This window comes from Ictalurus furcatus, chromosome 29, assembly GCF_023375685.1.
Source record: "Ictalurus furcatus strain D&B chromosome 29, Billie_1.0, whole genome shotgun sequence".
Classification (NCBI taxonomy): domain Eukaryota; kingdom Metazoa; phylum Chordata; class Actinopteri; order Siluriformes; family Ictaluridae; genus Ictalurus; species Ictalurus furcatus.
Genome location: NC_071283.1, coordinates 14,596,553 through 14,612,942, shown reverse-complemented (window position 1 = coordinate 14,612,942; position 16,390 = coordinate 14,596,553). Strand labels below are relative to the sequence as shown.

Sequence of the window (16,390 nt, the reverse complement as noted above, 5' to 3'; positions counted from 1 at the left end):
TCGTCTCGGAACACTATCTTCTGATTGAATTATTACTGAAACATTAACTGCTTATATCTACCTACAGTAGTATAACGATATGGATTATACGAGGGGGGCGGGGTCGAATGAAAACCTTTCCGTTTTAAAGGAATAATCTGCATAATCTCCAGTTCGTTCAGTGCCAGAGTCCGGATTCTTCTAGAAAAAAAACGTCTGGCTCGACTCTAATTTCTGTCGCACTTTTAAAGTTTGTCATTTGACTCCCTTTGGTATATTTAAAGGGTTAGGTTGATATTTTTTAATGTCTACCAGGATAAAATGTATTGTGGTTGACGTTATGTGAAACCCATAATGGACTTTCTTTTACGTTCACACGATCCGTCGTGACCCAGATGAGGACGGGGTCCCTTCTGAGTCCGGTTCCTCTCAAGGTTTCTTCCTCTTAACATCTCGGGGACTTTTTCCTCACCACCGTCACCACCGTCACCACCGTCTCGCCCAATAGGGATAAATTCACACACTTAAAATCTCCATCCTGTGTTTGTATGATTCTGTAAAGCTGCTTTGAGACCATGTCCGCTGTTAAAAGCGCTATACAGATCAAATTGAATTGTTTTTTTTTTTTATTATTATTATTATTATTATTCTAATGCGGTGGAATGGCTCAAGCACTTTTTTGTTTGTTTTGTCGAGAGTGACACGAACATCTCAGATGCTTCTGTAGAACCATCCCGGCCATCTGTCTGAACATCGGTCTCCAGGCGTGAAGTACGCCGTGTGTGTCCGTTCTCGTTCTCGCCGTCGTCCATGCCCGGAGCTCTTGCTGCTGGTGTTGTCTTTTAGTCAAAATGAAAAAAGGGGAAAAAAGAAGACATTTTTGATGCTCTTCATGGCAGCACAGGGGAACTGTAAATGGCTTTCTGTGTCAGGGCCGTGTGCTGCTCTCTTTTCCCCATGTCAGGGGAGACGGAGGCTGTAAACTTGGCGGAGTGCTCCGTCTGGTCGCATCATCACCGGCGAGTCTGTCTCTTCGCTAATGGAAAGATGGTTCAAAATGGGAAGCTGATGTCAGTGTTTTTACCTTCCATTTAATGACAGAACCTCTCTCTCTCCCTCGTTCTCTCTCTTTTTCTCTCCCTCTTCCTCACTCTTTCTCTCTCTCCTGCTCTCTCTCTCTTTCTTCTCTCTCTCTCTCTCTCTCGCTCACTCTCTCCCTCTTTTTCTCTCTCCCTCTTCCTCACTCTCTCTCTCTCTCTCTCTCTCTCTCTCTCTCTCTCTCTGAGAAGTATCAGTACAGCGAGGTGTTCTTTGAATACCTCTGAATGCCAGATCATGAGCATGATTATACTGCAATGCTTCAGGGATCTGCTGCAACCCAGATTCTCTTCTCATGTAGCTTCCGAAAGAAAAAAAAAAGAAAAAAAGGTAGAAGAAGCCCAAGGTTCTACTGAAATCTCTCTTCTCTTTTCCTTTTCTAGCAGTGAGTGAGTGAGTGAGAGAGAGAGAGAGAGAGAGAGAGAGAGAGAATAAGACATTTGCATTCCTCACACTCACGTGTCAGGCTTGCGTTCTGTCTCACACACACACACACACGAAAACAAATCTAGCACTTTCGACTAGGAGATGAATATCGTGATGTTGACACGTGGTTCGTAGTTCGTCTGCGAAGTGGAGAATTCAGCGCTTGAGGAGGATGTGTGATGAATAAACAATGCTGGGGGTTTATCCAACACCTCACTCACCTCCAAATCCTAACTCTTACACTCTACTGCCATCCAGTGGATCGTGCTGGTATCACACTGCTGTGACCATTTATACTGTATTTATAAACCATAGAAATAGGTCAAGAAGATTTTTTATTTATTTATTTATTTTTTGCTTCAGGCTTCATGTATCACTGATGATGATAAAAACATATTTTTCACTTTAGTATATTATTTATTATTTATTATTATTATTATTAGTAGTAGTAGTTTACTTTTTTCTGGCATGCTGATTGTACATTACTTTTATTATATTCATATTTTTGTACATTTTGATTTAAAAAAAATTGTTTTGTTATTTTCTTTCTTTCTGTCATTGCTGCCATTTATTACACTATTATTTGCGTATTTTACTATTATATTTTTGCCTGCCTTTTCATTTCTCTTATTTTACTTTATTTCTTAAAGCTTTGTGTCTCTTGTCTGCCTCTTTAATTATTTTTGTTTTATTGATTAATTCATTAAACATTATACATTAAAGCAACAGTATAAGTATATGGAATATAGCAGTCATTATTATTATTATTATTATTATTATTATTATTATTATTATTATTATTTTCTCTCTGTCACTATCAATTATTATTTACATATTATTATTTGCCTATTTTACTATTTTATTTTTCATGCCTTTTCTTTCTTTCTTTTTACTTATTAACAGTCATTTCTACCTAATTTTCTCTCATTTCTGTCTCACTGTTTGTTTGTTTGTTTTTTTTGTCTTTTGACTCATTTGTTTTTTTTCTTTTCTGCCTATTTGTTTGCTTTTTCTTGATTTTTTTTATTATTATTGTATTTTGTGTGTATAACAAAGTAAACTCTGCTTAACATTAGTATTTTTTCTTTCTTTCTTTCTGTGAGCGCTTTTGTTTATTTCACTATCATTATTTGTCTATTTGACCGTTTTACTATTTATTTGTACGTCTGGACGAAACGTCTGTGTTTCCGTCTCACTCACACGTGGAGTGACGTACCAGCTCCCGTGTTCATTTACAGCTCAGTGACTGCCTCTTCAGTGAGTCAGACTCAGACTTGTTGTGTGGAATGAATGAGATCAGTTTAACCTTTGACCTCTTTGTTGTTTGTCTCCGTGTCGTGCTCGGACGGGCATTAATCCGAGTCTGGGCTGTTCTACAGGTAAAGGGCCCGAGACGCTCTTCACCGGGCAGAACCTGAACGATAACGAGTGGCACACGGTCCGAGTCATGAGGAGAGGGAAGAGTCTGCAGCTGGCTGTGGATGAGTTACAGCCTGTCGAGGGTAAAACCTTCATCTCTTCACTTCTCTGCCTCCAGGGTTGTTTTCTATCTCTTTTCTGCCTCAGTTTTATCTTTTATCTCCCTCATTTTTTGTTTGTATTTGCCTTTTTGTTTTTTTATGCCTCTTTTTTTTTTGTCTTTTTGTGTTTTCTGCCCCTTTGTCTGTTTGTTTTCTGCCTCGTTTTGTTTTTCTTTATCTGTTTGTTTTCTGCCTCGTTTTGTTTTTCTTTATCTGTTTGTTTTCTGCCTCGTTTTGTTTTTCTTTATCTGTTTGTTTTCTGCCTCGTTTTGTTTTTCTTTGTCTGTTTGTTTTGTGCCTCGTTTTGTTTTTCTTTGTCTGTTTGTTTTGTGCCTCGTTTTGTTTTTCTTTGTCTGTTTTCGGCCTCGTTTTGTTTTTCTTTGTCTGTTTGTTTTGTGCCTCGTTTTGTTTTTCTTTGTCTGTTTGTTTTCTGCCTCGTTTTGTTTTTCTTTGTCTGTTTTCTGCCTCGTTTTGTTTTTCTTTGTCTGTTTGTTTTGTGCCTCGTTTTGTTTTTCTTTATCTGTTTGTTTTCTGCCTCGTTTTGTTTTTCTTTATCTGTTTGTTTTCTGCCTCGATTTGTCTGTATTCAGCCTCATCTTTTGTCTGTTTGTCTGTTTTCTGCCTCCTTTTTTGTCGGTTCATTTTCTGAATCATTTTGGGGTTTTTTTTTCTGTTTTCAGTGTTTTTTGGGGTTTGTCTCCTTTCAGTTTTTTTTATATTCTTTTTCTCTCCACTGCCTTGTGTTTAGTTGTTTTTGTCTTTTTGTCTCTCTTCTGACTCTTTTTCCATCTTTTTCTGCTTGATGTTTTGTTGTTGTTTTTTCTCTTTCTTGTTCCTCATTTTTTTTGTATTGTTTCTTTTTCTGTTTCATTTCTTGTTTTTGTGTTTTTTTGTCTCGATTCTGCCTCATTCTGGAGTTTCTTCTGCTTCTTATTTTAATCTGTCTCTATCTTGCTATATTTTTCTTTATATCTGTTTCATTTCTGCCTCACCCAGTCCCCCCCCCCCTTTTTTTCCCTGTTGTCTCTTTGCCTCATATTTTGGTTTATGTTTGTCATTTTGTTTTGTTTTTCTGCCTCAATTTTTTGTCATGCCTAATTATTAATGTCTCATTTCCGCCTGAGTTCTTGTTTTGTCTTTTTTTTCTCTTTATTTCTGCCTCAGTGTTTTGTCATTTTGTATGCTTCTCTCTTTTGTTTTGTTTTTCTTTTCCTTTCTCTCACTTCAGAGTCCTGTGAACACTCCCTGACCAGCGGTGACTCTGCCACCCACAACAGTCGTCTTTTCTCTGCCTTTGAAAAGCTAAAATGAAATGAATGAGGAAAAGAAATGAAAAGGAAAAGCTTTACAACACCCCATGTCATATTAATGACTTCTGTTAATTAAAAACGTATTTCTTATGGTTTAGGTGTCTTTTTTTTAGCCATCGCCGTTTTGTGCTGCAGCTTCATTTTCCTTTTATTATTTCTAGGATTATATATGGCTTTAATAATCCTACATTACTGTACAAGATCAGATATGAAAATGTCTCAGTACCCGATCCTGAAGTCTTAACGGAAACCGGCTTCCTGTTTACGTCCATTAAATTAGTAATTCAAGCTTCAGCAGTTTCTAAAAACTCAGCCAGTGATACAGTATCTCATATCACGCAGCAGAGACGCACTTTAGACTCCTTCGTAGACTCCATCTTAGACTCCACTTTAGACTCCATCTTAGACTCCACTTTAGACTCCATCTTAGACTCCATCTTAGACTCCACTTTAGACTCCATCTTAGACTCCATCTTAGACTCCACTTTAGACTCCATCTTAGACTCCATCTTAGACTCCTTCTTAGACTCCATCTTAGACTCCTTCTTAGACTCCACTTTAGACTCCATCTTAGACTCCATCTTAGACTCCACTTTAGACTCCATCTTAGACTCCATCTTAGACTCCTTCTTAGACTCCATCTTAGACTCCTTCTTAGACTCCACTTTAGACTCCATCTTAGACTCCATCTTAGACTCCACTTTAGACTCCATCTTAGACTCCATCTTAGACTCCACTTTAGACTCCATCTTAGACTCCATCTTAGACTCCTTCTTAGACTCCATCTTAGACTCCTTCTTAGACTCCACTTTAGACTCCATCTTAGACTCCATCTTAGACTCCACTTTAGACTCCATCTTAGACTCCATCTTAGACTCCTTCTTAGACTCCATCTTAGACACCATCTTAGACACCATCTTAGACTCCACTTTAGACTCTTTCTTAGACTCCACTTTAGACTCCATCTTAGACTCCATCTTAGACTCCATCTTAGACTCCACTTTAGACTCCATCTTAGACTCCATCTTAGACTCCACTTTAGACTCCATCTTAGACTCCATCTTAGACTCCACTTTAGACTCCATCTTAGACTCCATCTTAGACTCCTTCTTAGACTCCATCTTAGACACCATCTTAGACACCATCTTAGACTCCACTTTAGACTCTTTCTTAGACTCCACTTTAGACTCCATCTTAGACTCCATCTTAGACTCCATCTTATTCTCCATCTTAGACTCCACTTTAGACTCCTTCTTAGACTCCATCTTAGACTCCTTCTTAGACTCCACTTTAGACTCCATCTTAGACTCCTTCTTAGACTCCATCTTAGACTCCTTCTTAGACTCCTTCTTAGACTCCATCTTAGACTCCATCTTAGACTCCACTTTAGACTCCTTCTTAGACTCCATCTTAGACTCCATCTTAGACTCCACTTTAGACTCCTTCTTAGACTCCACTTTAGACTCCATCTTAGACTCCATCTTAGACTCCACTTTAGACTCCTTCTTAGACTCCTTCTTAGACTCCATCTTAGACTTTACCTTCCTTTTAATCTGTCTCTTTTTAAATGGATAAAATGTACAATAAAAACAAAGCAAATCTATGTCTGTTAGACAACTGCTGAGGAATAAGGGGAATAAAACACTTTCGGAAGTGCAGTTATTGGAAAATAATCACCTTTAATCAACTTCAGTGAGGAAACAGGACCTCCGGCATCATCACACCGCACCACTGTCAGTGCTAGGAATCACAGCGTATTTTTCAGACTTTTCTCACAGCTCTGGTCCTGTGTGTTACTGTGTGAAGGTGAGATCCCGGGTGACCACACCCAGCTGGAGTTCCACAACGTCGAGACCGGGATCATCACGGAGAAGCGCCACCTCTCCACCGTGCCCTCCAACTTTATCGGCCACCTCCAGAGCCTGGTGTTCAACGGCATGGCCTACATCGACCTGTGCAAGAACGGAGACATCGACTACTGCGAGCTGAACGCCATGATCGGCTTCAAGAACATCATCGCCGACCCCGTGACCTTCAAGTCGCGCTCCAGCTACGTGTCGCTCAGCACGCTGCAGGCCTACTACTCCATGCACCTGTTCTTCCAGTTTAAGACCACGTCCTCGGACGGCCTCATCCTGTACAACAGCGGAGACGGCAACGACTTCATCGTCGTGGAGCTCGTCAAGGGGTGAGGACGAGTCCAGGAGATTATTACTCAGGAGATAATCGCATCATTCCTTCATTCTCTCTCTCTCTCTCTCTCTCTCTCTCTCTCTCTCTCTCTGCATTCTGTTCTTTGCTTTCATCGCTTTTATCTAGAATTCTTTCTTCCCTTCTTCCTTTCCTTTTCTCTCCAACAGATGAAGCTGCAACTCTTTAACAATTAACAATTCATATAGACGTCCTTTCTTTCTTTCTTTTTTGTTCTTTCTTTCTTTCTTTCTTTCTTTTTCTTTCTTTTTTTCTTTTTTTTCTTTCTTGCTTTCTTTCTTTCTTTCTTTCTTCCATGTCTCATTTTCTTTCTCCATTCCTTTGAATGTATTTCTTTTTATTCTTGCGTTGGTTCTTTTGTCTTTTCCTTTTTTCCTTCATTTCATTCTTTCTTTTCAACAAAAAACGTCTGTCTTTCTTTGCATATTTTCGCTTTTCTCTTTTCACTCTTTTTTTCTTGTTTTTCCCCCCCCTATTTTGTCCCCTTCTCTCTTCATTTTCTTTAATGGTTTCTTTTCTTTTTACTTGTTTTTTTCCCCTGTTCTTCCCGTTCCTCCTTTTTTGCTTCCACTAGGTGGCAGTCTGGATCACTCCTTCCTTCCTTCCTTCTCGTTTCATTTTTCTTTCTTGCTTTTATTCTTTCTTTTGTTCTTCTTTTTCTTATTATATAATTCATTCTTTCCTTCCTCTTTGTCTTTTTTTCCCCACTCGTGGGGTAAGCTGCAATACTTTCTTCCTTCCTTTATTTGTTTGTTCATTTCTTTCCCTTCATTTCTCTTCATATCCCAGACTCTAGAAAGAGTACAAACGTTCGTCAGTATTTATGTTGCAACGTTACTGTCTGTAAATAGTTCTCCAGTGAATCTACGCTGATGATGCGATTCATCCACTTCCATAACGATCTCCTCTTCCTGTTCTGCAGCTCGGCGTTTATTAATGTGTGAAACCTCTATTAAGTATATTTCCTCCCTCTCTCTTACTGCACCAGCTACCTGCACTACGTGGCAGACCTGGGCAACGGCGCTCACCTCATTAAAGGAAACTCCAACAAACCTCTGAATGATAACCACTGGCACAACGTCATGATCTCCAGAGACATCAACAACCTGCACACGGTCAAGATTGACACCAAGGTCACCACACAGACCACCGTCGGAGCCAAAAACCTCGACCTGAAGGGTACGGCGTGCCGCTGCTGTTTTCTCACACTGATTTTGAGGGATGTTGAGGTTAAAAAAGAAGCTGTTGGATGGATCACTAACCGAGCGTCTGAATAGAAAAACGTCTGTGTTTATTTATTTGTTACATTTCGATTGTTTCTTTCTTTGTGGAATTTTATAATAAGTATATTATTATAAAATTGATCAACATTCAGTTTGGTTAAATATGGATCCTAACATTAATCCCTGAGGTCTACCTGCTTTTAATAAAAAAAATGTATCTTTATATTCATTACTGCGTTTTATATTCGTTACTGCGGTACATATGTGCAAGTATTGTATTAAATACCAATGAGTTATTACTGTTTTTAAAATTCGTCTGTCTATATATATATATATATATATATATATATGGGGGATTCTATGTGTTACTCTTTTATGATTGGTTGTACATAAATGAAAGTAAGTATTGTTTTTACATTTAAAGATATGGCATTTCACAGAAGCCCTTATCCAGAGCAATGTACAGAAGTGCTTTGTAATGAGCTCGTAACGTCGGCTCCTTCATCTCGTCAGGCTCGTAATGTCGGCTCGTTCGTCATGTCGGACTCGTAACGTCGGCTCCTTCATCTCGTCAGACTCGTAATGTCGGCTCGTTCGTCATGTCGGACTCGTAACGTCGGTTCCTTCATCTCGTCAGACTCGTGACATTGGCTCCTTCATCTCGTCAGACTCGCAATGTCGGCTCGTTCTTCACGTCGGACTCGTAACTTCGGCTCCTTTGTCATGTCAGTCTCGTAACCTCGGCTCCTTTGTCGCTTCGGACTCGTAACGTCGGCTCCTTCATCGCGTCGGACTCGTAACGTCGGCTCTGTCGTCGCGTCGGGCTTGTAACGTCGGCTCCTTCGTAACGTCGGCTCCTTTGTCACGTCAGACTCGTAACATCTGCTCCTTCTTTGCGTCGGGCTTGTAACGTCTGCTCCTTCGTCACGTCGGACTCGTAACGTAGGCTCCTTCGTCACGTCAGACTCATAACGTCGGCTCTGTCGTCGTGTCGGGCTCGTAACATCTGCTCCTTCGTAGCGTCGGACTCGTAATGTCGAGAGTATTGTGGTGAGTAGTGTGATGTTTGACATCTCTTCTCTTTTTTCTCCACAGGAGATCTGTACATCGGGGGCGTGGCTAAAGACATGTACAAGGAGCTGCCCAAACTGGTTCACGCCCAAGAGGGATTTCAGGGCTGCCTGGCCTCCATGGACCTGAATGGCCGTCTACCAGACCTCATCTCCGACGCTCTCACCTGCGTGGGGCAAATCGAGAGGGGCTGTGAAGGTCAGAGCTGCACTCACTCACCCCCCAGGGGCACTTTCCTTTCTTTTCCTTTCTTTTCTTTTTTCTTTGTTTTTTATTTTTTTTTTCCTTATGTATTTTGTCTTTCTCTTTCTTGCTTTTGTTTCCTTGATGCGTTCTTCACTTTGCTTCCATTCTCTTCTTTTATGGCTTGCTTTTCTTTTCTTTAAAATATATGTATGAAATGTATTATTCCTCACTTTTTTATATAAAATGAATACGGTTTTATTTTATTATGCCATTTATTATGTTTTATTTTATTATTAATCTCCACAATGCCACAAAGAGACTCTTCCAAAAAAACCTCAAAACAGCACGTTTAATCTCATAGCCGCTATAATTTATAGACCGAGTTATACGGAAAAGATTTTGGAAATGGACTTCCTTTACTTTGTTAGCTTTATTATTAGCATGTTAGCCTCAGAGCTTCAGTATAAAATGAATGAGACAGTGAACATCAGTGAACTGATTATATAGTGAACTGTCTCTTTCATTTTGTAACAAAATTCCACATGAATGAATTATTGTTCAGTATGTTTAGCAAATAGAGACACACACACACACACACACACACACACACACACCCTCAGGCACAGTTTATGGTTAATAAAGTTGAAGTGCACTCTGCTGGAATGCTGTAAAGCTGCAGCTCGTGGTGTTTGTGTAGCGTTTTATCATAATCAGACTGCGTTATCTGTGTCGTGTGAATTATCTCTCCGTCTTCACGCAGTGTTCAGATCAGACATTTTGCCCAGAGCAGTCGGTGAATAATGCATGGAGAGGGACTATGGTGGATTTTCAGGGAGAATGTGTTCTCTCATCCCTCTCTCATTTGTCTCTCATCCCTCTCTCATCATTCTCTCATTCCACACTCATCCGTCTCTCATCCATCTCTCATCTATCTTTCTCACATCCCGTCTCTCATCCCTCTCTCATTTGTCTCTCATCCCTCTCTCATCATTCTCTCATTCCACACTCATCCGTCTCTCATCCATCTCTCATCTATCTTTCTCACATCCCGTCTCTCATCCCTCTCTCATTTGTCTCTCATCTATCTCTCTCATCCCGTCTCTCATCCGTCTCTCATCATTCTCTCATTCTACACTCGTCCGTCTCTCATCCGTCTCTCATCATTCTCTCATTCTACACTCGTCCGTCTCTCATCCGTCTCTCGTCATTCTTTCATTCCACACTCATCCCGTCTCTCATCCCGTCTCTCATCCGTCTCTCATCATTCTCTCATCCTACACTCGTCCGTCTCTCATCCGTCTCTCATCATTCTCTCATTCTACACTCGTCCCGTCTCTCATCCGTCTCTCTCATCCATCTCTCTCATCCGTCTCTCACTGTTTTCTCTCTTCAGGCCCCAGCACCACGTGTCAGGAGGACTCCTGTGCTAATCAGGGTGTGTGTCTGCAGCAGTGGGAAGGGTTCAGCTGCGACTGCAGCATGACGTCGTTTGGAGGACATCAGTGCAACGATGGTGAGTGAAAGAAACTCCACGTCTTATCCTCATAATCTCACGTCACCGGAAACTTGTGGTTTGTCTGATTACTACAACTTTTATCGGAAGGATTCTTCCACTGCAACCTACAGTCCAACCCACGGTAAACATGCGCATGCAGTGACACTGTAAATAACAACAACAACAACAGCAACAATAATAATTTACATTGAATAAACAATGAGCAAGAGAAAAAAGTTAAAAGAAATAAAAATACAAACAAGAGTGAAAGAAAAGAGCAAACTTTTTGTTTTATATATCATGAAAAGAATCCACAACAATTAAAGATAGAAAGAAAAAACGAGATCAAGTTGCTAACAATGACACTTTTTTTTAATTATTATTATTTAAAAACACGTCCCACTTTTTATCCATTCATCATTACATTAAACATACAGGTTAGTCCCTGTTCTCACTTATGCTATAGCAGCTATAAACGGTCATTCTCACACTCTTTTTAACTCCTCGGTCCTAAAGTTGCCATCACAACATCTTCAGAAAGTTACAGCTTTAGTTCTGACTGTCACAAAGCACTGGAACTGGAGACTCCTTCCATAAATGTTCATTAAACATCTCTTTGCAACAATTTCGATATTTTGTTTTCTTTTTTAAACGACGACACGCTTTTAATCTGTTTATTATTAACTTTACGGACTGTGTGCAGCGGCCGTTGGTCGCTACTATGGAAACGATAACTTGTACGTACGAGCGTGTAAATGTATAAGGCTGGGATTTGCAGCTGCACTGCTGTTGTTCTGACCAATCAGATTCGAGAACTGACACTATACGTGCCATTAAAGACATGTTGTTGCAGCAGCTGTCTTAGACAACTGCGACATACAGTATCTATTCATCCATTCATCCATCTTCTATACCGCTTATCCTTCTCAGGGTCACAGATATGGTATCTGTATTATATGTATTTTTCTTAGTGTTTTGGGGTATGACTCCGCCCCAGGCCCCTCCTCCGAACGTTTGAAGGTAGAATCGAAGCAGGAAATGAAGTAGATGATAATATAATTACATTTTGATTAACCGTGTATGTTGAAATTTAATCATTTATTTGCTTGGTTTTTTAAAAATTAAGTTGTTTTAGGGTCAGTGGACATTTCTATGCTTTCTACATTTATCGTCCTAATTACTCCTTTATGGAGAATAGCGATCAAGATGGATAGTAAGGATTTTTTTATAGCTTTTGGAAAAACTACTTTCATTGTTATTAAAGCCATCATAACTACTATTAGAGATAACATCATCACCCTGTAACGTCAGGGAATGGTCAGAATCACTCCTGAGGTCTGAATACCGACATGCACAGAGAGTGTGTGTTAAAATTCCGCAGTGTGACGTTTCCCAGATGTTGTGTTATTATCCTGTAAGTAGGCACTCGTGTAAGCTGCAGTCTAATTAATAATTATATTATGTCCACACTCTGTTTTTGCCACTTGCTCCATAAAATCTAACAGATGGCCTTTAGTGAACCACAACGCTGAGCACCCAGAGGAGCCGTTCAGGCTGTAATTACACACACCGGCAGTAAACAAGCTCTCCAACACACACACACACACAGAGAGAGAGAGAGAGAGAGAGAGAGAGAGAGAGAGAGAGACGGGGTGAGTGAGGTCGAGTGAGGGAGAAAGAGGGCGAGAGGGAGGGAGAGAAAGGGGGAGAGAGAGTGAGGGAGGGATGGAGGGAGGGAGAGGGAGGGAGGGTGAGTGCAGAAGAGAGAGGGTGAGAGAGAGGGAGGGAGAGAGAGGGTGAGTGCAGGAGAGAGAGGGTGAGAGAGAGGGAGGGAGGGATGGAGGGAGAGAGAAGGTGAGTGAGGGAGGGAGGGAGGGAGGGAGAGAGAGGGTGAGTGTGGGAGAGAGAGGGTGAGAGGTAGGGAGAGAAAGGGGTAGAGGGAGGGAGGGTGAGAGGAAGGGAGAGAAAGGGGGAGAGAGAGGGAGGGAGGGATGGAGGGAGAGAGAGGGTGAGTGTGGGAGAGAGAGAGAGAGAGAGAGGGTGAGGGAGGGGGGAGGGAGAGAGGGTGAGAGGGAGGGGGAGAGATAGGGAGGGAGGGTGAGAGGAAGGGAGAGAAATGGGGAGAGAGAGGGAGGGAGGGATGGAGGGAGAGAGAGGGTGAGTGGGTTAGAGGGAGGGAGAGGGAGAGAGAGGGAGGGAGGGAGAGAGAGGATGGGGGAGGGGAGAGGGAGGGAGGGAGGGAGAGAGAGGATGGGGGAGGGGAGAGAAAGGGGGGAGAGAGGAGGGAGGGGGAGAGCGAGGGAGAGAGGGAGGGAGAGAGAGAGGGGGGCGAGAGAGGGAGGGAGAGACAGAGAGAGAGAGAGCGACAACTTGCTTCCTGGATGTTCCACAACATTAAATGCATAAAACTTGCATCTTGTCAGTTTGTTAAAAAGTAAAAACGGTAATGATGGGGAAATTTGCTGTGTGTATAAGGGGAATAAAACACTCGGCGATGTGGTGTTATCGAAAGATTCGTTTCCTGTAACGGCGTGACACCGAGTGTTTTATTTTATATCTCATCATTTTAAGGCTTCGTAAATCTCTCACCAGTCCACATGTTTTGCTCAGAACTCCAGCAGCTTTTCTTTCTTATTAATTGCTTGGTTCGGGGCGTGTTGTACGTCTGATATACAGCAGGTATTTCGTTCTCATTTATTATTAAGCAGCAGCGGTTTTCATTTTGACTTGTTCGGTACACATTATTTGAGGTGAATCAGTGGGAATCGGGTTTTTTTCAGTTCCTAGTTCTCGCTCTGAAGGTTCCCTGTATGAGATAAGTGCTGAGTGAGAAAGCTCTTTAATTTCAGCATGGAGAACGTGTGCGGAGCTTTAGACACTTTAGACACTAGCGGAATGGAGCGTTCGCAGCAGGAGGCATCGGTGCTGTAACCTGGGCTCAAAGGTGCGAGGAAACAAAGGCGAGGAGAAATGACTTTCGGAAATGTGCGTAGACCTTTGAGCTTGTGCTTGGGGTAAATCTCCATCTCATGGAATTTATACAGGTTTAGATCATTTTAGATCTTTTATTTTTTTCTCTCTGTATGTCACTTCACATCACATTTCCACATAACTGAATTTCCCCAGCTCTTCCCATTGTTACGGGATTTGTTTATATATTTATTTATTTTTACACCAGATGGTGATTACCTTCAAATCCTAAGCACATGATTAAGCACTCGATCAGGCAATTGATTTAAACCTACGATCAGCGTCTCATTTTCGCTAAAACCCCACTTAGTCTACACGAGCCCACAATATGTGTTGTAATATTACACAATATGCTCTTTATATTCCGGAGCGGTTGTGCTAATCGGCCGGATGGGTGACACGCGTTCGCCGTTCCCGGCCCGTGCTCTCGCTCACGCTCCTGGCTCTGTCCGTCGTTTTATATTTCATATTTTATTTCCCCATATGCTCGATTTTACATTGTGTGTTTATGCGTATGCACGGGAAAGTCGTGATTCATCAGACGTTTTATGAGCTACTAGCCCTTCGTCCCCTCCTCCTCCTCCTCCTCCTCCTCCTCCTCCTCCTCCTCGGTCCCTCTCCACACTTCATTTGCCATATGTGGAGTAAGCGGTGCCCTTGAAACACTAATGCTGGCAAACTTGCCTTTTTAAACTCGTTTGTAAAACAGGAACGGCCGGAAATGCAAATGGCGCTGCCAGTGTTGGCCACGTGTTAGCAGAAACCAGGATAGATGACGCCATCCATGTGTTTGTTATAGAAAAAAAAAAATCTTGTTGCTGTATTTTTCATTTGATTTTTTTTTTATACATATCTCAGGGCTAACAGGCTACAACTGCAGCGTACTGTATTGTTCGGTCCGCTGGTGTCTCTACTGACGTTAACATAGCAGTTATGTAAACCCTAACCATAGGAGTGGGTTTAATAATCCATAAAAGTGTCACTTTAGATATTGTTAAAAAGGTCCTACAATAAATAAATAAATAAAGTTGCATATAATACACTAGTCGAGGTTACAGCACATTGTGTGCAGGTTGTTGCATCAACTCACGTCACTGACTCTCAGCTCTGTTATCGCTCAGAATCCTCTGTCTGACACCGAAGCCGCCAATGTTCCTCTAGAGAAGCTTAAAAATCTAGCTAAACAAGCAAAAATAACTCCAAATCAATCCGCTAGTTAGCTAGCTATCCAGCCCGTTAAAGCTAAACGAATGCAACGTAGCATCATTAAATAATCGAAATCAATCAATCAATACGATCAACTCCAACTGAGTGGTGATATTTTTTAACGTGTTAAGACTACACACCGCACCACCATCACTATTATCAGTCGTCATCGTTATCAGTAATGGACATCTCCGGCGATATATTAGCATTAGCGATGGTGACAGGAAAGCTACGGTGCAGGTTTTAAACTTCATAATATCCGAACTACAATGGTTGTATTTGTAATATCACCTTATGATTTATTCATGAGGAGGTCATGACTGTGGAGATGGACTGATGTCTTCAAATAGAAAGAAGTTTGGTTCCCATGTGTCCTCATATGAGGATCTTACAAAGATTTCAAAGATATAGGGCTAAAGTAGTGGTGTGAGAACAGTGAAGTCACACCAGGATGTGACCCTGGCGTGTCTTTGCTCTCAAATCAAGACATGGTTGTACTTTTTTTTAAAATATATATATACATTTTGCAAATGCTTCAAATTAAATTTGCACACTACCGTTATCCTACTACAATAGCACACTATTTCAAGATTAAAAACAAAAGAAAGTGGCAGGATAAATCTAAATCTCATAGAAGCATCAAAAGGAGCTCTAAGGAGCTCTTTATTAAAGCGTCCAGATGTGTGTGAGAGCATTCAGAAGCATCCATGCTGCATTGTAATTCTCAACTTCAGCCTTTAGGTGGCACTCCGGTATAAGGATCTCTCAGAAACCTCAGGAGATGGTTGTAGTTATAATTACACAGATGGCAAAGCTAGTGAACGAGTTGAGCTGAGGAGGGAGATCTCAATGTGTTCGTTTTTATGACTGGAAAGCCAGGCGTAAGCCCAATCAACCCAATCATCATATGACCAAAACACCTTCCAGGTTTTCTTTGTGCGGGGGGAAAAAAATCAACAAGACATGCTGCCTTCCAACCAACTTTAGCTGATTGCCTTTGTCAAAGTGGATAGAATGCTCAGCCTGGAGAGGGGGATAAAAGAAAGAAAAGAAGCAGAGCAAGGGGAAGAACAAAATCAGTCGTGTTGGATGTCATGCCTGGTTCTTCAAAGCAGAACTGCTTCTCAAGGACAGAAAGAGAGTAGGGGAAGAAGGGAAGAAGAGGAGGAAGAGGAGGAGGAGGGTGGAAAACTCGCACTCGGATTGCCTCTGGTGCTCTGGGGGGGATTTGCGGCTCCGTTTGTAGGAACAGGCCACGTTGATCTGAGCCTGCAGCTTGAATATTGTGTAGATGTACACACAGAGTTGGTCTTTTTCCATTCAAGACTCGTCGGTCAAATTTGGAAGTTGCCGGATGAGTGGGTTGTGCGAATCCTGTCGGAGGAGGCTGAGGCTTGCTTGAGATGACGTCATCTCGGTCGTCAGAGGAAAAGCAACCAAAGTACCTTCTGAACTTAAGGACAGTTCTGAGCAACTCCTTTCATTCTTTCTTCTGATAATGGAAAACATGGAACCCAACCAAATGGACCACTAAGAAACACTGCTCGAGAGTAAAGCGTCAAATTCCTCCAGCCTTTTTTTCCTCCATGGAGTTTATCCATTGGGTGGAAAGATACTGAAACAAGAACGAACTGGTCAGTGGGAGAGAGCAAGCACATCCTACCATGTATTTCTATTTCCTCCATTTTTTATCTG

General features: G+C 41.5%; 1 protein-coding gene across 14 annotated transcripts in view; it reads left to right on the top strand.

The window, feature by feature from the left end:
• Window positions 1-16,390, top strand: part of LOC128604120 (neurexin-1a-like) — a 287,112-nt gene that overhangs the window by 124,225 nt on the left and 146,497 nt on the right. For all 14 annotated transcript variants that reach the window (XM_053618953.1, XM_053618966.1, XM_053618965.1 and 11 more), the window contains 5 exons: window positions 2,883-3,005; window positions 6,140-6,521; window positions 7,533-7,723; window positions 8,863-9,036; window positions 10,418-10,537. In XM_053618953.1, coding sequence (XP_053474928.1) covers window positions 2,883-3,005; window positions 6,140-6,521; window positions 7,533-7,723; window positions 8,863-9,036; window positions 10,418-10,537 — 990 coding nt within the window. The remainder of the gene's footprint in view (window positions 1-2,882; window positions 3,006-6,139; window positions 6,522-7,532; window positions 7,724-8,862; window positions 9,037-10,417; window positions 10,538-16,390) is intronic.